Source organism: Trematomus bernacchii, unplaced genomic scaffold, assembly GCF_902827165.1.
Source record: "Trematomus bernacchii unplaced genomic scaffold, fTreBer1.1, whole genome shotgun sequence".
NCBI classification, from domain to species: Eukaryota; Metazoa; Chordata; class Actinopteri; order Perciformes; family Nototheniidae; genus Trematomus; species Trematomus bernacchii.
This window is the reverse complement of record NW_022987656.1, coordinates 7,759,326-7,782,154: the sequence shown is the minus strand read 5'-3', so window position 1 is coordinate 7,782,154 and position 22,829 is coordinate 7,759,326. Positions and strand designations below refer to the sequence as shown.

Here is a 22,829-nt window from a genome sequence, read left to right as displayed (position 1 = left end):
TAAGAAAGATTTGTTAACTTGCAGTAAAATCCATATTTTAAATGATGACAAATGACAAAATCGTACAAACCTTGTTTTTACTTTCTAAAAGCATATATTGCAGTATGTACATTTTTAAAATCACAGGACAAATGTTTTATAAAATAAACTGAGATGAAAAAAATGAACTGTACAGGAACAATCCTTAGGCACCGTCTGAAGAAATGCATTAAAATGACCAATCCATCCCATAGTAACCCACGGTCAGTGAAAGCACCAAGTGACACTCAAACACGTGCTTTCTTTCACCCAAATAAGTGCAGTGCAGAATAATGTTAATATAATTCCGTGAAATATAACTGTGTGTAAAAAGAAAGTTAAACAGACATAGAAATGTGTGTCAGGTTCATTATTCTACACTTATTTCCATTTCAAACAGCCGTTAACAAAGCTCTCCTCTGGCTCCGAGGCACCGCGTCTCTGGAGCAGAAAGCCTTTGGTAAGGCTTGTATTCACAGTCAAATTGGTTTAAAATGATACGGCCCACAATTCCCTTCCTTTTTTCATCAAACACAATACAACGGGTGTGATCAACTGAATATAGAAAAGTAAGAATTTACAAATTGTTACTTTTCTCAAAAAAAATACACCAAAAATAACACTCACTGGCTATAAGGCAAGGCAAGTCCCACCCCCCCCCCACCACCACATGACACCTTTGGGTCCATTTCAGAGTTCATATGGGTGTCCTTGGTCCCAGCATTCCATCACCAACGTGTAATATCAAAATTAACATTCGATTTCATGGTCAGAAGATGTACGGAGGCCCAGACGTGGATGTAGTGGCTTCTTTTGTTTTTGTTTACATTTCATGATCTAAGAAGAACAAAAGTTGCTCATATTTATTTTAAAGTCAAACTGAAAATATTGTAAATGTTTGCTTTGAACATATTATCAAAATACAAACACAAACGTGAAATGTCAAATTTCATATGGCTTGTCATGGTCATAAAACGTACGGAGGCCCAGACATGGACGTAGTGTTTAAAAATGTTGTTTCAATTTCATGATCTAAAAAAACTAAAATATGGAATTTCTTTTAAAGATAAACTGAAATGATTGTAATTGTTTGCTTTGAACATAAGATCAGAATTGTACCTAAAAAAAAAAATGGTGTGCAACTAAATTATTGTAGTGACAACACCTTTGACGTTGGTGTTCTCAAGTTGGAGTGCACTTTCGAAACTGATTTAAAACAAAAAAAATCCCAAAGTGGAAGTCTGTTTGAGCCAGTGTTGGACCCACTGCGTAACCAGTTATCCTTTTGATGCGTTAACGGGCGTCCCTACTGTATGCTCAGTTCATGGAGTGAGTCCTCTCATTGGTCGGCAGCGGAGGCGGGTCCTAGCTGTGCTGCTGGTTCTGGCTCTGGACCAGGCTCAGCTTGCCCCTTAGGGTCTGGCAGTAGGCAGACAGGCTGCTGTTGTCCTCCAGCAGCTTGCCGTGCTCCTGGATGAGGCGAGAGGAGCTCTGCTGCTCCCTCTGCTCCTGCTCCAGCTCCGACATCAGGCTCTCTCTGCACACAGGGAACACTGCGTTACTGACAGGAAATCTGACTGTCACCTTTGGATCATTTCTGGATCACTCTTAACACGTACAGACTGCAGCAGCACAGAGTTCTGCATGAAATATGAAGCGTACAATGTACTCTGTCTTGGAGAAGGTGCTAAGTCTCAAAGGACTACACCATAGACTGTATATATAAATACACCAACAGTTTTGGAATTATGCTTACTTTGTTTGTCTTGCTTTCTGCATCTCAGTGACATGAGAAGTAAGGGCTACTTAGCTTAGCATAGCTTAACACATGCACACACATAAACACAATTTGACAGGGAGTTAGACACCGTTACCCCTGATTCCAGTCTTTATGCTTAGCTAGGCTAACAACACCCTGACTCAAGGATTGTCATCAAATAGTGTTATATATTTAGGAAGGTTCCTAACAAAGGGAAATGACCCGGAAGTTCTTAAGTGTCAGCCATGATAAGAGCTGTTTGAAATCTCTATGATAGGAGAGGAATGCTTCCTTTGTAATCTCCTTTAGCTGAGGAAACACAGGACCATCCTCTGTGATAGGAAAGAGTATAATGCCGTCCCACAATGCCTTGAACCTGCAACATTTAACGTGGCCGTTAATGGAAACAATTGAATGTTATCGGCAAACACTGATCATGAAAGTAACAATGCTTTTGACACATCTTTGGACCGCAGCAAACTTCTCAAAGGACTATTATGACATTTTTGGAACTATACGTTTCTTTGGTTCAGTTTGCCTTCTTCATAACAGTGACATGAGAAGTCAGGGCTACTTAGCTTAGCATAGCTTGATGACTAGAAGGATAAGGAATCTGGCTAGCTAGTTAAGATGACTTTCAAACCAACGCACAGAGAGAAAAAGTGCTTGACAGGGAGTTACTTACATGTCTCCCATGCTTCCTGTCTTTATGCAAAGCTAGGCTAACAACTTAAAAAGTACTTTGGTTTAGGAAGGTTCCTAACAAAGGGGAAATGACCCTGAAATACCTAAGTGTCAGCCATGATAAGAGCTGTTTGAATTCTCTAGATGATAGGAAAGGAATGCTTCCATTATAATCTCCTTTAGCTGAGGAAACACTGGACCATCCTTTGTGAAAGGAAAGGAGATGATGTCGTCCCACAATACCTTGCAACATTGAACATAACACAACATTTGGCTGTTCACTGAAACAACCGATAGTGTCTGACAAATGAAGATCATGGAAGTTATGGTGCTTTGACCAATTCTTTTTTTTTACAACATACGCCTAAAAAGGACAACACACAAATGTTTGGAACTACATTTCTTTGCTTCATTTGGCCCTCTTCATCTCAGTGACATAAGAAGTCAAGGCTGCTTAGCTTAGCATGGAATAAAGACTGGAAGTAGCAGGAAACAGCTAGCCTGGCTAGCCTCACAGATCAGTATCAATCCATGCACAAGCAGAAACGTAAAAAACAACGAGGAGAGTTACGTACCGTTTCCCCCTGCTTCCAGTCTTTATGCTAAGCTAGGCTAACAACATCCTGACTCCAGCTCTGTACTTGGATTTATTTTCATTTTCTCATCTCACTCTAATAAACGAAACAAATGTTCTCACTGGTGCAGTCAATGAGCTGACTCATTGATTGGACAGCAAGGATAGTGAGTGTTTGTTTCAACCCTTTAATAGGACTGCACAATTTGGTAAAACAAAAAGCTATTCTTTTTGACTGATATTACCATGACAAAATATATTTGAATGATCATTTTAGCCTCGTTTTTCTCATTTCTATTGAAAAATATATTTGAATGATCATAGTATGATCCTTTTTAGTGTATCTTTACCAAGCAAATATGTTTTGTTGTTTATGGAACATGATTTGCAGGCCTGGATATCTCTGCAGCTCCACACAAATTGATTTAAACCCTAACCCTTTATGAAATACTTGTGCTTCGTTCAATTTGAATATTGAACTAATCCATAGTTCAATTTTGATCCCACAACCCAAGCACATACACGATATCAACCAAACACACTGTATGTTGGAAACACAGACGGTTGGATTTGATCATAGTTTAAAATATATACCATATACGAAATCAAGTAATAGCAGGTGTGGACTTACTTCTTTTGGAGGAGCTGAGTGATTTCTGACTGGACTTTCAAATACTCCTGAGCCATGCTGATGTGCTGCTCAAACACCGCCATGGACTCTTTGGAGTTAGGACAGGGAGCCAGGGGCTGAAACACAGGGACAGATCGCTGGTAAACACACTGATCCACAGCAGGGACACCAACACTAACATTAACAAGGGCTACATGTGAGGAATACTATGAAAAGCTAATGGGAGAAACAAAGCAAATACAGTGTATAAGCTAGGCTCAAAATCCTTAACCCTCCAATTCTACACTTTTAAAACTGCTTCAACATCACATTTATAGCGCTTCTCACAACACTCAAAGATGTTTCACAAGCACAAATAGAAGATGACAACAAAATAAGAGACAGGAAAAAGTGGTGAAGACGACCTGGTGAAGTTCAGACAGAGCATCAGAATGGGGAAGAAAGGTGATTTAAGTGACTTTGAACGTGGCATGGTTGTTGGTGCCAGACGGGCTTGTCTGAGTATTTCAGAAACTGCTGATCTACTGGGATTTTCCCACACAACCATCTCTAGAGTTTACAGAGAATGGTACGAAAAAGGGAAACATCCAGTGAGCGGCCGTTCTCTCGGAGACTTGTTGATGCCAGAGGTCAGAGGAGAAAGGCCAGACTGGTTCAAGATGATAGAAAGGCAACAGTAACTCAAATATACACTAGTTACAACAAAGGTACGCAGAAGACCCTCTCTGAACACAACACATGGAGCCTTGAAGCAGAGGGGCTACAGCTGCAGAAGACCACACTGTGCCCCTCCTTCAGCCACGAACAGGAAACTGAGGCTACAATTCACACGGGCTAACCAAACCTGGACAATAGAAGATTGGAAAAATGTTGCCTGGTCTGATGGGTCTCCATTTCTGCTGGGACATTTGAACAGTGGGGTCAGGATTTGTGGTAAACAACATGAGAGCATGGATACAACATGAGAGCATGGATCCATCCTGCCTTGTATCAACGGTTCAGGCTGGGGGTGGGGGTGTAATGGTGTGAGGGATATCCTCTTGAATACTGCTACTTCCAGCAGGATAACACCATGTCACAAAGCTCAAATCATCTCCAACTGGTTTCTTGAACATAACAATGAGTTCACTGAACTCAGATGGCCCCCACAGTCACCAGATCTCCATCCTATAGGGCACCTTTGGGATGTGGTGGAACCAGAGATTTGCATCACGGATATGCAGCCGACAAACCTGCAGATACTGCGTGATGCTATGATGTCAATATAATAATAATAATAATAATAATAATAATAATAAATGTTATTTATATAGTGCTTTTTGTGATGCTCAAAGCGCTTTAAAAGCAAGTAAAGAAGAACAATTACAATAAAAGTGCTAAGCTAGGTGGAATAGGGGCGAGGGGTTAGTGGATTAGGAGTTGAAAAGGTGAGTTTTGAGGGATTGTTTGAATGACGTGAGAGTGTTGGCCTTTCGGATGTGACTGGGAAGGGAGTTCGAGAGGGAGGGGGGGGGGGGCTGCAGCGAAGGCCCTGTTGCCCCAGGTCCGGAGCTTTGTCCTGATGGCCACTGTTGGGGGGGTGTCGTTGGATGAGGTCACAGAGGTAGGGGGGGGCAAGGTTGTTGATGGTTTTGTAGGTGAGAAGTAACATTTTGAAGTCAATGCAGTGTTTGATGGGGAGCCAGTGGACGTGGAGGATAGGCGTGATGTGGTCGGAGCGTCGGGTGGAGGTGAGCATACGGGCAGTGGAGTTTTGGACATATTGAAGTTTTTTGAGAGTGTATGCAGATGAACCATAGAGGACTCTGTAATCCAGTCGGGATGTTATGAAGGCATGGATCAGAGTTTCAGCAGCGGTCGATGAGAGGGGAGGTCTGATGCGAGCAATGTTCTTTAAGTGGAAGAAGGCGGTTTTTGTGACCTGGTTAACATGAGGGAGGAAAGTGAGGGTGGATCAAAACCTCTGAGGAGTGTTCCCTGCACCTTGTGCCTATGCCATGAAGAATTAAGGCAGTTCTGAAGGCAAAAGGGAGCAAGGTGTATATATTTATAAGTTATCCAAATCAATAAATCATCCGGCAGCATGGACAAAAATTATTCTAACCCCTAGATTCCACTGGGTCCGTCTGCGGCGCGTTACGGCTGCGCCGCGGTGGTCACGGCGATCGCGGCCACTCTAGTCAATGGGTGCTATTCCACCACACGCGGCGCGTTACGGCTCAGAAGCGTCCCAGAAGCGTCCCAGAAGCGTCTCGCGCAGGGCTCCTCTAAAATGAGGATGAATCCTATTTTTGACGCGGCGTAGCCGTAACGTAAGGTCGGGCAGGCAGGAAGTGGAACGTTCAGAGCATATATAGCATATATATATATATATATATATATATATGTATATATACACACACACACAAACTAATTGTGCAGACCCTATCCCTCCGTAGTCTTTCAAGTAGGAGGAGAAATGCCAGCGTTCTCCTCCGGTTTACAGGCACTGTGTAAATTATATATATAGAATAATTATGATGATGAATGCATTTTTTTACCACTAAAATACAGCAACACATCTTTGATTCATGTCGTTTATAACTGGAATATTACAGTTATTATTAACTTTGTCTGTACAAAGTAGCCTGTCCAGGAAATATGCCCAAATCAACAAAAACTGCGAGCCGGCAGGCAAGACGCTCCGCTTCTGAAACGCGCCTGGTAGGGTATGACGCCGGAGGAGGCCGGACCAAAACCGCGGCGCAGCCGTAACGCGGCGCAGACGGACCCGGTGGAATCTAGGGGTAAGGGTGGTAATGTTGAGAGGAGGAGAAAAGTGGAGTAAACAGGAAGTGAAATGCCTTCAAGTTCAGCCTGACCACAATGTAACATATTCACCAGTTCTCTATTAAACAATGAACATCCATATAACACTAACTGATTTTGCTACTTGGTGACTAGTGGAAGGTTTTGTTAAATGTATTTTCAACTTACCTGTAACTGATGATCCAGTTTCAGGTAGGCCAGGGGGATGGAGCCGTCTAAACCATTGGTAGCTGAACACACACACACACACACACTTAGTCATTGTCAATGTAAAGGAGCTCTTGAAGCAGAATGCATGGACACACATACTGCACTGTGAGGCCCCTTAGTGGTGCATTGTGGGCAATACAACGCGACTCAAAGATTATGGAAAGTTATATGTCAGTTTTCCCAAAAATATTCCAGGTCTTTAATATGTGTTACCAATCAGGCTTGGATTACAATAAATTGGTGGAGTATAGACAACGTATGCTAACCCATTGAAAAAGAAACACAATAGACCTTTCAGATGTGTTCATAATTCAGTCAAAGGACCCAAAAGTTGAAGCTAAAAAAACAAACATTATCAGAACTATATACACACACACACACACACACACACACACACACACACACACACACACACACACACACACACACACACAACACACACACACAACACACACACACACACACACACACACACACACAACACACACACACACACACACACACACACACAACACACACACACACACACACACACACACACACACACACACACACACACACACACACACACACACACACAACACACACCACACACACACACACACACACACACACACAACACACACACACACACACCACACACACACACACACACACACACACACACACACACACACACACACACACCACACACACACACACACACACACACACACACACACACACACACACACACACACACACACACACACACACACACACACACACACACACACACACACACACACACACACACTTCTGTATTCAACTGTTTAAATATTGATATTAGTAGTAGATTTGTAGGCTTAAAAAGTCATGCAGTCCTTTTTTAATATTTATTCAAACCGCGAAAGGAAGTCATATTTTTTCAGTGTTTTTTAAAAAGCCTACATGAAACAACACGATAAGGGCGGAAGTATCTCAAGGTTCAAGGTTCTTTATTTGTCATACAAACATAGCTACAGAGTATAGTTATGTCGATGAAAATCTTAGGTCACAGGCTTCTCCAACAGTGCAACACAATAATACAGATAAACAGAAATATATAGTGCAAGTAAATATTACAAGCTATTGGAATGATATATTAGATAAATAGATAAATAATTACTAAGTAGCAGATGAATGTTATGGATGTTGTTTCAACAGTTCAGGGGCCTCATTTATAAAGCCTTGCGTAGGATTGGCGTGGGAAGGTTGCTTACGTAGGACAAAGCAAATAAATACGCACCGACATTTTACGATTCATAAAAGACTGCGTACCGGCGCAGGACTTGCGTACGGCACATCCTACGCCGGTTTCCCTTTATAAATCACAATCAACTCGAAATGTGGCGCAGCTTTTGCGGGCTTCACGTAACGCCCATATTTGCCTATGAATAGTCAAAGAAACGCCCATTCATTCATTCATTCATTGTGACTGACTGACTGCATGAAGAAGATCGAGGGAAATGAGGACAGAACAGCTAAAAAAGACATCTCACACCGTGTCAGATTTAGGTTATTTTGGGGAGGTCGAGATAAATCATATTGTTTGGTGGATGCAGTTTGAACCAGAGTAGCAGCATGGAGGTCGGATCGTCACCAAAATAAATAAATAAGTGGTCTGAAAAAAGTTAATGACAAACAAAATACACATAACCTTCCTCAGGCAGTGTGTTTGTACCGGGGACAGGAGCCCCTTGATGAGAAACTAAGAAATGATCGGGGAATCCCTCCGGAGTGGAGTCATGACGACTGGATCTGAATTATTTTGTTGTATTTGGTGGTTTGTGTTCCAGCTGTCGATCAGCAACTATATATCCATAATCCACCAGTTAAAGGAAATACAATGTGTTGTGTTATATTAGCTGTACAATTGACCACATATGGTGTTCTTAGTTTCCATACCTGCTGTGTTTTACGAGCGACTTATCAAGTAGGCTATTGGCGAACGGCATAAAACACGATTAAACATGATAGTATATAAAACCATGCTCGTATCTACAACCTATAGAAAATGCTAAACGGCGTCAGTTTAAAGTAATTCTGTCCTTCTGTTTACCGCATCATTTATGAGAATACATTTCTTAACAAGAGAACATCATCGAGGGGTGATCAATAACATTTATTTATTTCTCCAAGTTATGTTTTTGTGTGCACTGAGGAGTCTCAAACAGGCGTTTGTTTAATCATTTTAAGATTGGCTTTACTCCATTTGTGAAAATGAATTCTTCATATATGATAAATGAGAGGGAACATTTTATTTATGGTATTATTTCCACATATTTCTCTCCATTCTTCCTTCTGCCAACGGTGTCGCAGTTTCTCCTCTCTCCCGTTTGTGTGCTTAGTGCATACGCATGGGTTAGAGTTTGCGTGGAGGGCCGCACATTTTCCCGTCAAGTTTGTTTTTTATAAATCGCAAACATTGCGTAGAAACTGGCGTACGCCATCTTTTGAGCATACGCACTGTTTATAAATGAAGCCCCAGGTGTTTAACAGTCTTATTGCCTGTGGGATGAAACTGTCTCTGAATCTGGTGGTTTTAGTCCGGATGCTGCGGTACCGCCTGCCAGACGGCAGCAGACAGAACAGTTTGTGGCTGGGGTGATGGGGGTCTTTTATAATCCTGAGGGATTTCTTCCTGAACCGCTGGAAGTAAATGTGCTTTAAGTATATCCCTCAGCCAGTTCACAGCAGCATCATCCACTGGAGCGTCATAATGACGTCTCCCAGTGTCAGCGCAGTGTGACTTTGTCCCTGAGGTTAAAGGAGAGGTGTCATGGCCATTTCCACTGATCATAATTCCATTGTTGAGGTCTACTAAAATAGATTTATATTGTGCATTTTTCCAAACTCACATTGGTTTCTCATACAGCATCTCTGTAAACTACGTGTATTCACTGAATTTCACTCTCTGCCTTTAACGGCTCGTTGTAGCTCCAATAGCTCCAGCCCCCACCCTCCCTGTGAGCACAGTGTGCTCTGATTGGTCGGGACGTTGTGAATCGCGCTGAGCTCCGTGGAGGTGTTGTTTCCTTGTTAGCGATACACAGCGATACACAGCCAAACTCATCCTGAGCACACACAAAGTCACAGCCGAAGTAAAAACAATAAGTGTGGCTTGATATTGAGTAAGAAAAAGGTTGATAAACGCTGTGAGAATGGGTCTGCAGAGAGAATTTCGCCGCGATCCCAACTGTCTGTTATCAGCCTGCAGCCAGGGAGGAGAAATCAGCTGAGCTGCCTGCTCCCTGCACACAGATGTGTGTGTGAGGAAGTCCGTGGATTGGTCAATTTGGACCAATCAGCGGGGGCTTAACGTAACGGCTCCGCAGACGTAACGTAACGGCTCCACGGATTGGTCCATTTCGTTCCGGGTACGGCATGACATCATGCCGTACCCGGAAGAATCAAATGGACAATGACGTATCTCCAACGAGGCGTTTTGGGGAGGTATTTTCTGTGTTAGAGTTTTACTCGCTACAGGGTGTACTAATAACCGGAAAAGCATGACACCTCTCCTTTAAGGAAAAGTGGTTAGGAAAAGACATAGGACTAGATTTTTTTACTATTCTACCGCAGCTCAGATTAAATATTTTCTCTAACTCTCTGTTTTCATTATGAACATTATATCTTTCACTTTTGATATAAAAAACTGTGCAACACTGTGCATGTGTTCAGGGCAGTCGTTCTGACCTTATTTAAACAATATCGCCTCGCAGTATAGAGAATCCAATCCATTTGAAGGTTCCAGCTCAACCATAACATGTGTTTGACATGTGAAATGTGTTTGACTGAATGCAGCTTCAGTTATCCTGATGAGGTTTCCTACCTGTGGGACTAAATGTCATCCTCAGCTCTGTTTGGCTGCTGTTAGTCCCAGGGCTGGTAGACTGGGGCGGGCTTTGAGAGCGTCCCGGCTGACTGTCCACACTGGAGACCCTGGACAGACTGGAACGCAGAGTGGCCGTCTGCAAGGGAGGAGAAGGTTCAGATTAGAAGGACAGAGTGTGATGCTGTGATGTCACTGTGTGCGCTCTCATTGCTCTCATTACCTTGGAGGGTTTGAACTGCAGAGGGAATTTGGCCTCGAAGCTTTTCAGGGTCTCATCTCTGCCCACTGAGTTTCTGTGCTCTGCGTTTTCGTCACTGCGGTTACTGTTCATGGTGTAGTCAGCATACGAGCCTGCACACAGCAAAGGAGGATCAGGAGACACTTCACACTACAATGGGTGTGTGTGTGTGTGTGTGTGTGTGTGTGTGTGTTTCCAAGTTTTGATTATCTCACGGGGGAGTGCAAATGCAGTGCATGAAGTTATTTGGATCAGCTGTTCTGTAGAAATCTTCCTCTATCAACTCGCCAGAGGTACAGTCCCGCTGTGAGCTGGTGTTTGTTTCACCAAACTCCATTCAAATAAGCATGGAAAATAACGGCTCCAGTTTTTTTGACCAAGTGTACCGATAAAATTACATCTGCCATGTCATTGGGCACACAAACAATCCTCCAAAGAGAACCTGTAACAGTATTACTTAAATTCTATCCAGGAGCAACCCTCCTTGCACCGGTGACCCTCGTGTTTCTCATGAACTGGAAAGCAGTCCGGCAAGAGTGACAACCTTTTCACTAACAGCACTTCAACATGCCTACATCCGAACTCAGCATCATTTTGATTTCAAATCCCCATGCGGTCTCCTGAGCCAAGTACCCCATGGTGTCAAGCATAGATCTTTCTTATCCTGCGAGTAAATATATTAATGATAAATGGAGTTTATAATGCACTTTTCATGTCTTTGCAACCCCTTGAAGTGATTTTACATATACAAGTCATCATTTACCCATTCACACACATTCATATAAAGACAGAGGCAAGGTGCATCTGCTCAGGACACTTACATTCACACTCTGTGGGGGTTAGGCATCATGTCCAAGAACACATTGACTGAGACCACTCTACTCCATGGCCGGCCTATATCTGAGGAGTAAATCTAAAATGCTACCCAGTAAACACAAATCAGCAGAACAGAAGGTGGTCAGGCCGGAGAGAGGTCCAGTGGGTCTTTCCCCCGGAGAATAATAGCTCAGTGAAATGTCCGCCCCCGAGCCCTTAGCTTTCACATCAACAATAGAGTTGCATAGCCTTGGTCTACGTGAAACAGTAGAGACATTTCCAGACTCAGACAGGAGAAGTTACCTGTGCTGGTGGCGGATGAGGAGCCGCTCCGGCTGGCTGAGGACTGGTGCAGCAGTTTGAGAGGTTCATCAGAGCCAGGGAAGTACTGCGGAACACAACACGTTCACAAGGATCCGTGAAGAAACATTCTTGGTACAAACACACTATTAACCCACTGAATGAACGGTTCCAACACGTTTAGAACACAGTTATACTTTTCCTTTTCCAGAGTGACAACTGAGAATATCAATTCCAACCTGTGTGTACTGAGCTGTGGGTTATATCAGGGCGTAAACAAGGAGGATTTCATTTTAAAACAAGCTGGACCTAATTCACAATGGAAACAATTTTCTCAAGACTAGTCTGGTTCTGCTTAGGTTAGTTAACAGGTTTGAATTCCTTTATTTAAATAATTAACTGCTAATGCTAATAACATTACGACCCTTTAAATGCCGGCTGTTAAGTCAGTTTCACAAAGCAGCAGAGGTGGGAGTAAGTCCTACATGTGCAAGTCATGAGCAAGTCTCAAGTCTTAACCTACAAGTCTCAAGCAAGTCCCAAGTCACTGTGGTGAGAGTCAAGCAAGTCAAGTCAAGTCATTGCTCAGGTCAAGCAAGTCACAAGTCAAGTCATACGAAATTCTGATGAATAACCCCAGTTTCCGCTTTTAAATCAGTTCAAATATTGTGGTTATGAAAAGTTTCGTTTTATTTTCAACATAAACAGCAATGGAGAGTGGGGCGCTGAAATGATAACCCTAGTTCTAAAAGGGCTCTAAAGTGATAACAGGAGTACAACACAAATATCTTACATCCTCCTGCCCTGGCTCCCCTTCAGCAGGGTCACAGCATTTCTCCATGGTCTGTCTAAGGTGCTCCCATATGACACCGTCTCATTGTTTTCCTAACTGTGTCTGTGCACAAAGAAATATTGTATCAAAGCCAATGCAACGGAATAGTGTATGTACCAGGGCGCATGCTATGTGTGTGTGTGTGTGTGTGTGTGTTTGGGTGCAGACAGTGCAACATTAAGATTAAACTAATTTCTTTTATTTGGGAACATCGACATATACATATGGAGTTGGCCAGATGTGTGTAAATTACTGTTCATGGTCATTTGAAATCAAATGCCGTTATCGGACAAACACAAACACACCGAACACACACACAGAGCAGAGCTGAGCAGAGCACAAACACACACACATCATGCGCCTTAGTGACCGGACATCTCCTTCATAAAACGAGTAATAGGGGGAATTAATCGGGCAGTTCGATGTGTGTAGAGGTGTGTGTGTGTGTGTGTGTGTAGAGGTGTGTGTGGTTCAAACGTAGCAGCCTGCCGTCGCTCTTTAGCTGTTCTAATGAAGGTAAACACAGTGAAGGCGTGGCGTAAAAGGCACAGCTCTTTGCGCACTGGTGCTGCTCTTCTCAGAGGCGGAGTTACACGTCCCGCTGCCTCCTGGTGCTGTAGCAATTTCATGAAGTGAATGAGAGTCCGAGTTCGAAATATATCTAACATAATGTATGCACTGCCATTTCCCAACATAAACATTACAGTCTGCAATGAAACGGTTGTCTCCTGTGCGCTCCACTTCCTACTTGGCACTCCGGTAACTTTCTCGTGCGAACGAGAGATACAGTATCTTTTTTTTTTTCATAGCCCTTTATAGGCTCCGTACAATACAAAAAAGTAAAGTCCTTTCGAGTCATCTGTCTCAAGTCAAGTCAAGTCTCAAGTCATGAATACCAAGTCAAAGTCAAGTCAAGTCTTTTATCAATGTTAGTCAAGCAAGTCTCAAGTCCAAAAATATGCGACTCGAGTCTGACTCGAGTCAAGTCATGTGACTCGAGTCCCCCACCTCTGCAAAGCAGATAACATAATCCCAATCGAAAGAGAACACTCAATTCTAAAATCATTTCCTTGTTATAAAATTAATTTATAGCAAGGTTTAAAGTACTTTCCACATATACATAGATTATTGCAGTATACAGTATTAATGCTAATGTACAGAATTACAATTTCATTTGACATTTTGTTGATGTTACATGCAAATTCCTGCAGCTTACTTGCTTATCTATTTGACTATTTGTATGTCTTATTCTTTTCGTTACGGTCATTATTAGAGGAGCCTGCAATTTAAGATTTTAATTGGCAAAAATTACGCTATGGTGCGCATGAAAAATAAAGCCTTTGAATGCTTTGAATCTTATTTAATTAAAGGTTATGTTCTACATCTTGTATGTATATTTTCAGGTCAAATGATACAAAACATTCCAGTATGGGACTTGAACCCACCAAAACAAGTGTTTATCTCTACTTGTGTCCATATCTTAGTTAATGGCTCTCTTGATTTGCTTATGGTTTGTTGAGATTCCATTGTTATGTTTAACGTCATAGTTCTGTCTTCACAGGTTGTGTTTCTCTAATCTGATGTGATCGCTGCTTGATTCAACAGATCTCATTAGCTCTGAGTTTGCTTCATGACACAGTATAATTCACGCTAAAGATAATGATTTTGTTAATCCTGTACACATCACATACCTTCATGAGGTTGCTCATGGTGTTCTTCACCTCCTCCATGGACGGTCTCTGGCTGGGTTCTTTGTCCCAGCAGCGCGTCATCAGGGTCTCTATGGGCTCCGGAAGGTCTTTGATCAGAGGGGGCCGCGTACCTGCGTCACAGGAAGCAGACACTCAGTAAGCTGGATGTTAAACTCCCTGCTGAGGAACACTGGCTCCATCAGCAGGTCCTGGTCCAGGTCCAGGTCCAGGTCCTGGTCCAGGCTCTTGTCATCTCACGTCTCGACTACTACAACTCCTTCCGGGCTGGTCTACATGCAAGCACCATCCGACCCCTACAGCTGATTCAGAATGCAGCAGCCTGACTGGTCTTCACCCTCCCCATGTTCTCCCACACTACACTGAACCCCTGCTCTCTTCACTGGCTGCTGGGGGCTGCCCTAATCCACTTCAAGACACAGGCCTACCGAGTTGTGAACAGATCAGGCTCTTCCTGCATCCTGGACACAGTTAAACCATAGAGTCCAGCATGTGCACTTCGCTCTACATCGGTCAATCGCATTTGATACTCCCTCACTTCGAGCTTTAGCCAGGTACCCCTCAACATAAACATGCCTGTTTGCTATCCTGGCTCTAAAATGGTAGAATGAGCTCCCCATTGATATCAGAACAGAAGAAAGTATACATATTTTCCGGCTGCTGTTGAAATTCTGCAATAAACTGGTCAAAGAGCTGCCCTGCTGACGAATTGTATCATTTCTTTCAACTCCCACTGAAGTCTGCTTTAAAACACTTTCTTGATACATGCTTAGTCATGAGGAAACTGAGCCATAATGTGCCACGGTCACATGGCACAGGCTCAGAACATTTTTATTTATACAACAATATAACATTCTTTCTCTTCACATTCATAATCTCCAATACATATTGCTGACAAAAAAACAAACACACCTTTTTCCACAAAAACAGGAAGAAAGCTTTTGAAAGCTATGTCCTGCTGGGTTCAATGCACTTATTGTCAGTGGCTTTGGATGAAAGCGTCTGCTGAATGGAATGTAAAGTAACAGTGTAAGGATGGTGCTCACCTCTGTGGACGGCCCACATGATACAGAAGGCCGAGCCGCCGATCTCATCGAAGGGCTTCTTGCGTGTGATGACCTCCCACAGGATGATGCCCCAGCTGAACACGTCACACTTCTCACTGTAGTTACTGCCTGAGGACACACAGCACAGGGAGAGTTCATTCAGGACAAGTATGATCAGGAAAATACAGGTCAACATGAAGCTGGTAATGCCTATGAACTGAATCTAATCATACAAGCTGAATTAGGACTAAATCTGCGTATTACAGGTCAACCGAAGAAAAACGTGTTACATTTTATTCCATCACTATTGGTTTGTGTTAATTGCTTTGTTAACGATGTTATAGGGGACGTACACATGCTTCAGAGGCACTCGTTTCCATCGTTTTTAATGTACAGTATATGCGAGGAAGGTTCACTAAAAAGCCTACATTATACTTTCACAATTCACTGCACCCAGAATTGACCTTTAAGGTGCTCTACACCAGCGGTTTTCAAAGTGTGAGGCGCGCCTCCCCTGGGGGGCGCCAGAGAGCTTCAGCGGAGGCGCAGCGTGAGAAAAAAAACAACAAGAAAAAGACGAGTAAAGTGACACTTGCACACTTTTGGCTGTCTGTGGAGACCGCGTCCCCCAGCTCGCCAAAAAGGCTGTAAAAGTGCTCATTCCCTTCACCTCCACCTACCTGTTTGAGTGCGGGTTTTCCGCATTGACTTTGATCAAAAGCAAGTGCCGGTCAAGGCTGCAGCCAGAGGATGATCTGCGTTTATTCCTGTGTGCATCAAAGACGCAGACTCATTGTTCCCACTAAAGTAGGGGTGAGTGTAATAAGGAGGCAAAGTTGACGTTCAGTGTGTTGCCGGGAGCATATAAGGATGTATCCACGATGTTGAAAATGTTAAAAAAAATATGTGTTGAGAACACGGCGTGCGAAAATATACGGGTCGTGCTGCAGCTAGATTTGCCTGTCCTCTGTAAGAAGGTGTCGGCGACTGGCATGCAAGGAAGAACGGCTGTCCACAGGCTGTTCCAACTTTAACAACTTTATTAACTTCCAGGGTAGTGAATTGAACATGCAATTGTAATTGGGTGTGTGGTATATTTTCATGCACGGACACGCATGTTCCACAACACACAAACTGAACAACACTCAATTGTCCGATCGCTACCACTGTCCTTGCGATCTTGTTATAACAACAAGTGCACGTTTCTGATGCAATATGGTTGAGACCATTCGGGCTTATTCTAGAGGGGTGCAAGGAATAGTCCAAGTAGTGGGGGAGTTTTATACAATATGTTTAAAACATAAAGATAAAAAGGTTTAAAAAAGTTATTGTTTAATGTTTTAAGGAGGTGACGCTACTCAGCCAATCAAATCGGTGCAGTCAGTGAGTCAGCACGATAGATTCAAACACACACACAGAGACGAGACAAGAGGAGAGAAACAGTCTTCATTTTATCTTACTGGACCTCTTTGAAATGCAATTGAATACCCCTGCAACAACAATAATAATAATAGCAATAATAATTGGGAGGGGGGGCGCGGCTGTTCTTATGTTCTCTGAGGAGAGGCTCACCTTCCCACACTTTGAAAACCCCTGCTCTACACGAATAGGAGATTAAAGCCATCACAATTGAAACAAGTTCTAATCTGAATTTTCTTTAAAGATACAGGGATTTGAGCACATTGGGGAGTGACAGTGTTTTGTATCTCACCTTCGAACACCTCCGGGGCCATCCAGGCTGCGCTGCCTTTATTGTTGGTCATGTATGTCTGAATATCACAAGCTGTTCCAAAGTCACAGATCTTCAGCACGGTACCTCGAGCCACCAGCAGCAGACTGAAACAGCACAGAGGACGGGGTTAAAGACCAGAGAAAAACACTTTTTAATAAACTGTGGGATTGATGTTCAAGTTTGCATAGGATATCTTTGCACGCAATTGGTCATAAATCAAAGCATTTTATTGGGACCAAACAATGACATCACAAGGTGTCCTCCTGGATCCAGGAATGTCTGCAGATGTCATGCAATCTATTCAAAAGATGTGGATGGAGGGACAGACCAATATAGAGTGGTGCAGTGTTGACGTATTTGTATAGGCTGAACCGGAAGTTTGCATCACAAGGGGTCCCTCGACAAAAAGCAATGGGATTTTACCAATGGATTTCAGAATATTGCAGAAAAATAATAGTATAGAACACACTTTAAAAAATGCTAAGCGCAACTGCAAGAAACAGAAGTAAAAAGCTTAAAACAAACGTCATGCATGACTTAGCGTCACGACCGCTAAGCTAAAGATGGCTAATGGTTGGAGAGATGACGTCTCATTTATCCACGGTTAGCAACCGCTGATTTTATGTCACCTAATGCTTCAGATATTCACCAGTGGGGGACTAACTGACATATTTTATGTTGTAGAAAAAAAAAGTGAAAACCTCTTAATCCTAAACAGCACTTATTGCAAGCACCTAACCAAAAGCTTATTCAGAAAATGAGCACTATTGCACTATTTTACTCCTGTCATTCTTTATCTCTTAAATATGTTGCGTTTTACACTGGTGGAAGCCTGGGACTTCAAAAGTTCATTTCTAACAGCTACACTGTAGATATTGTGCATATGAAATTAACCTTTCAATCTTTGAATCTTTAATGACATACTTTGGTGGTTTGAGGTCCCGGTGGATTAAGGCCTTTGGCTTCATGGAGTGCAGGTAGGCCACCCCCTGAGCACACTGCAGACACCAGCTCATGGCGTGGGACGCTGTGTAGTGGGGCTGGGGCTCGGCACTGTGCAGCACTGGGACCACCAGGGAAAGAAAGGGAAGAAAACAATCAGATAAAGACTTTACAGGAGAAGATGTCATTTTAGAGCAAATCCATTTTGGATCTTTCTAGAATATCAAAAAGGAATAATGGAAAAGAAGGGAAGAAGATAATTGAAAGGAACAGTGTAACAGGGAGTGAGTTTCAGAAAAGCTGAGGCAATATCAACGTACATACATTAACTAGAATATTTCACAGACATGATAGGACTTACAGTTATATAGCGAGCCACATTCTGCGTACTCCATGACCAGACACACCTGAGAGGAAGAAACAGAAATTAGGCTCATCTGGAACTTTCTCTGAGCTAAGCTACTGTTACCACATGCAACCATACCCCCAACATGCTCATAATGAAATAAGAACACTGCTGCTCCACTGACAGAACACAGCTGGTACTTTACGTGGTTTAGCTGCACACATTGGGAAAAATAACTAATTGGAATTCTTTTGGACTAAAATTGCAATAGGATTTGCAATATAAGAGGGAAAAAAACATGATTCACATTATATATAAAAATATATTACAATTATCATGGTTTTATTTTTCTACAGTACTTGTACCAAAGAATACCGTTTGTAGGCCGGGACTTCTCTTCAACACTGCAATATTTCCATTAGAATAATATAATATGGCTAATTTGAAGCTAATGCAGTAGCACTTAAGTGTGTGTGTGTGTGTGTGTGTGTGTGTGTGTGTGTGTGTGTGTGTGTGTGTGTGTGTGTGTGTGTGTGTGTGTGTGTGTGTGTGTGTGTGTGTGTGTGTGTGTGGTGTGTGTGTGTGTGTGTGTGTGTGTGTGTGTGTGTGTGTGTGTGTGTGTGTGTGTGTGTGTGTGTGTGTGTGTGTGTGTGTGTGTGTGTGTGTGTGTGTGTGTGTGTGTGTGTGTGTGTGTGTGTGTGTGTGTGTGTGTGTGTGTGTGTGTGTGTGTGTGTGTGTGTGTGTTACTCACTGGATTGTCACAGGAGCCATACAGCTTAACAATGTTGGGGTGATTGACCCGGGACAGCTGGCGGAGCTGTGCACAAACAAAACACACTTATTACCATCAACACATTAATACATGAATAACTGTCTGTCTATGAGATCTACAGTGGAGCATGATGTGGGACTTGGCATTAGAACCAATAGGTGACTGATTCAAGTCCCAGTATGGACAACAACAAAAAAACACTGAACCCCCGGGTGCCAAAACATGGCTACCAATTCACTCCTACACCTCTCAGGTGAAAAATGCATGTGTTTGTGCATGTGTGTATTTGTACTGTATAAGCTAACAGAGTGAAGACTGAATTCCTCATGTGGGATCTTCTGAGATCTGTCTCCAGCAAGATACGGGATATTCTCTAGTTAACAAATGTGGAGACTTATATGGAGACAACCAATTACTGTTTTGTTTGTAGCCTTTACTGTTAGGGCAGCACAGCCATCTTCACTCAAAGTGTGGGGTGTTGTTGTAACAGTGTGGGGTGTTGTTGTAACAGTGTGGGGTGTTGTTGTAACAGTGTGGGGTGTTGTTGTAACAGTGTGGGGTGTTGTTGTAACAGTGTGGGGTGTTGTTGTAACAGTGTGGGGTGTTGTTGTAACAGTGTGGGGTGTTGTTGTAACAGTGTGGGGTGTTGTTGTAACAGTGTGGGGTGTTGTTGTAACAGTGTGGGGTGTTGTTGTAACAGTGGGATCCGTACCTCAACCAGGAAAGCGTTCCTCTCATTCTCACTCTCTATGGTCTTTATTGCCACATCCTGTCCTTTCCAGATGGCCTTGAAGACCACTCCAAATGTCCCTCTGCCAACAGCCTGAAAAGAAGAAAGACATGACAATATATTACCCAGGATGCACAAGTACTGTACTCAAGTATATTTTGGGGGTACTTATACTTTACTTGAGTATTTCCATTACCGCTACTTTATAATATTGTACACTGTAGTCCACTACATTTATTTGACTCATGTAGATACTTTTTACATTAATAAAATGATGTCTTTAAACAATTTTGCTCCATATAGACAAACTTTGCATTTTCCAATGATAAAAACTGAATAATATAATATTCTGTACTTTTACTTAAGAAACATGAACTCAGGACACAAGTGGAGTACATGAGTATGTGTTCTATAGGTTTTTGTGCATGTATATGGTCTGCAAAGACTACAATCCCCGTGTTCCCTCCATTGGACTCCTTTGTTTACTTATGTGACATAATGTCATCACTATGTAACACTTTTGCTTCTATGGGCTAGTGCTCCAACACATTTAAAGTAATAGCGGCGGAACATCTCTAAGCGGTTGACCAATCACAACAGAGCTGGCCAGCTAACCAATCGGAGAAGCCTGGGCTCTGGTTTCAGACAGAGGGTGAAAAGAGGTGCTGCAGCACAGACAGTATGAGACAAATAAAGAGCTTTTTGAACATTAAAGCATGGAGACATGTCACAGTAGAGACACTAAATACTGAGTATACTGATACAAGATCCTGAGTACTTTTTACACCACATCAGGAGTTTAAACCTTGTGTGGTTAGGTCAAATTGACCAGTTTTCCTTTTTTACACAAAAAATAATAATATAAGGATATTTTTTTCATTTCATTTAGTAAATATGTAAAATAAAATAAAAAGGATAAACATGCTAAATGATTCTTAAAGAGGTGTATTTCATAGCCAAAGACTGTTACATCCAAGTGTGGTGTGTGTGTTTCCATTGACGTTTCACCTGTATTTTCCTCTCATGATAGTGCGATAAAGGTGAAAACCAAGTGGCAAAATGATCATTATTAAAAAGATGTTTCATTTATATTTGTTCCTAGATAAGCATGAATGTGGTCTCATCGTTTTAGATAAATGATGACGTAGTCACACATATTTTATTGTGTTGAAATTGTACAGGTAAATCTATATTTCATGTAAATATTGCTTTATGTTAACGTTATAATAGTTTTCTTTAAATCGTTTTTTATAATAATTGTATTTTGTTGGTCATTTTCTTACAATACATCTTATTTGACTGTGTTTATGTTTGCATCATAAACAAAGGACTTATCTTATCTTATTTTAGGACTAATCCTCGTAGCCTATGTGTTAACCTACTAGGCAATAAACCTGTTTTTTTGCAAGTATTTGCAAGTATTGATCAGATATATAATCTATATCGCTAGGAAATGAGATAAAGACAATATAGGTTAGGGTTTCCTTTTAAAACCCATAAACGATACCATGTTAACTTGAACCGAACAGAACATAAGGGTCCAACATGTGAGCATGATGCAAGGGTTAACTGCTCTCACGTTTCTTCCCTTTAAGCTTTCCCTTTTCTCTGCTGCACTTAAAGAAGTATCAACACCGAGTTTATCCAGAACACATTCTCGACTGTTCTGTTGCACTGGAGGCTGAGGCCTTGCTCTGCTTGTTAAAACGCTTTTAGGGGGTTTGAAGGCGGATTCTGTCATGGTTATAGGTCTGCTCACAAGTGTGTTCGCCTGTCTCTGTATTTCACGTTAAAGCTCAGTCCGTTAAAGTAGCATGTCTGCCTGCCTGTCTGTTACTCAAGTGTTGAACACAAACAGTACGCGGTTTTATTTTAGCTGCTAGTACCGGGACATTTCCCCTCGGCACCGCAGAGCTAACTAACGTTAATGCCCTCTGCTGTAGCTCAGTGAGTTTACCGTTTCAACTTGGATGTCTTCATACTGGATGTCTTCAAACAGACAGCCGGCTGGAGTCTCCACCATGGCAGCGGAGCGGCGACACCCCTCAAACCGAGCCGACGGTGCTGGGGTTCCGACCGGAGCTTCTCTGCTACTTATCGACAGAAAAACGATTCGCTGCAATGTTTGTGGGCTCCTGTTGCTGTGAATTCAGGAAGTGGGCACCAGCAGCTCGCGCAGCACTGTTGCCTAATGAAACATCTGTGGCGCTGGGTAACGTCCCCGCACAGAGGGGGGGAAACGGAACAATAGGGAGCATTTCCCACCCTGTACACCGTGACTGGACCGATTTAAGACTACCGAACGGATGTCTCCTCAAGCCTGTGACATGCGATGCAAAATATTCATTTTATTACGAGCTAGAGGTCTTCTCATCAAGCCGCCCTGCTGAGGCGGGCTCTTGAATGCAGCTTTGTTTTGTTTCTGCGAGCACGAGAGCCTCCACAAGGGGCGACAAACAATGTTTCCATAGCTAATATTACACACACGCAATACACACACACACACACACACACACACACACACACACACACACACACACACACACACACACACACACACACACACACACACACACACACTTGGCTTCTTACACTGGCACAGACCCCGTTGTGATTATTAACCTTTGTTGGCTTTTTCTTATTGCATTAGCATTATTGGCATTATTTTGCAGCAAACATACTTTAAAATAGGATTTGTTATGTGGGGGGGGGGGTCTGTGTTGAAAAGTCATGGTAAGCGGGGGAGGGGCTTTACAAGTAACATTTAACTGTAGTTTAGGTCTTATAATATTGCAATATACACATCTTCTCAAATATCCAAACCTT

At 42.5% G+C, this 22,829-nt stretch overlaps 1 protein-coding gene across 1 annotated transcript; it reads right to left on the bottom strand.

Moving 5' to 3' along the window:
• Positions 1 to 60: 60 nt before the first annotated feature.
• LOC117486741 (mitogen-activated protein kinase kinase kinase 7-like) lies at positions 61 to 22,360 on the bottom strand. The gene is made up of 14 exons (XM_034135273.1): positions 21,961 to 22,360; positions 19,986 to 20,096; positions 19,253 to 19,318; positions 18,517 to 18,562; positions 18,138 to 18,276; positions 17,193 to 17,317; positions 15,482 to 15,610; positions 14,418 to 14,548; positions 11,898 to 11,982; positions 10,761 to 10,891; positions 10,538 to 10,676; positions 6,643 to 6,704; positions 3,667 to 3,782; positions 61 to 1,555 (listed from the first exon to the last, which is right to left on the bottom strand). The coding sequence occupies exons 1-14, from the start codon at positions 22,024 to 22,026 to the stop codon at positions 1,384 to 1,386; spliced, it is 1,518 nt and encodes a 505-aa protein (XP_033991164.1). The 5' UTR covers positions 22,027 to 22,360; the 3' UTR covers positions 61 to 1,383.
• Between the last annotated feature and the right edge of the window lie 469 nt (positions 22,361 to 22,829).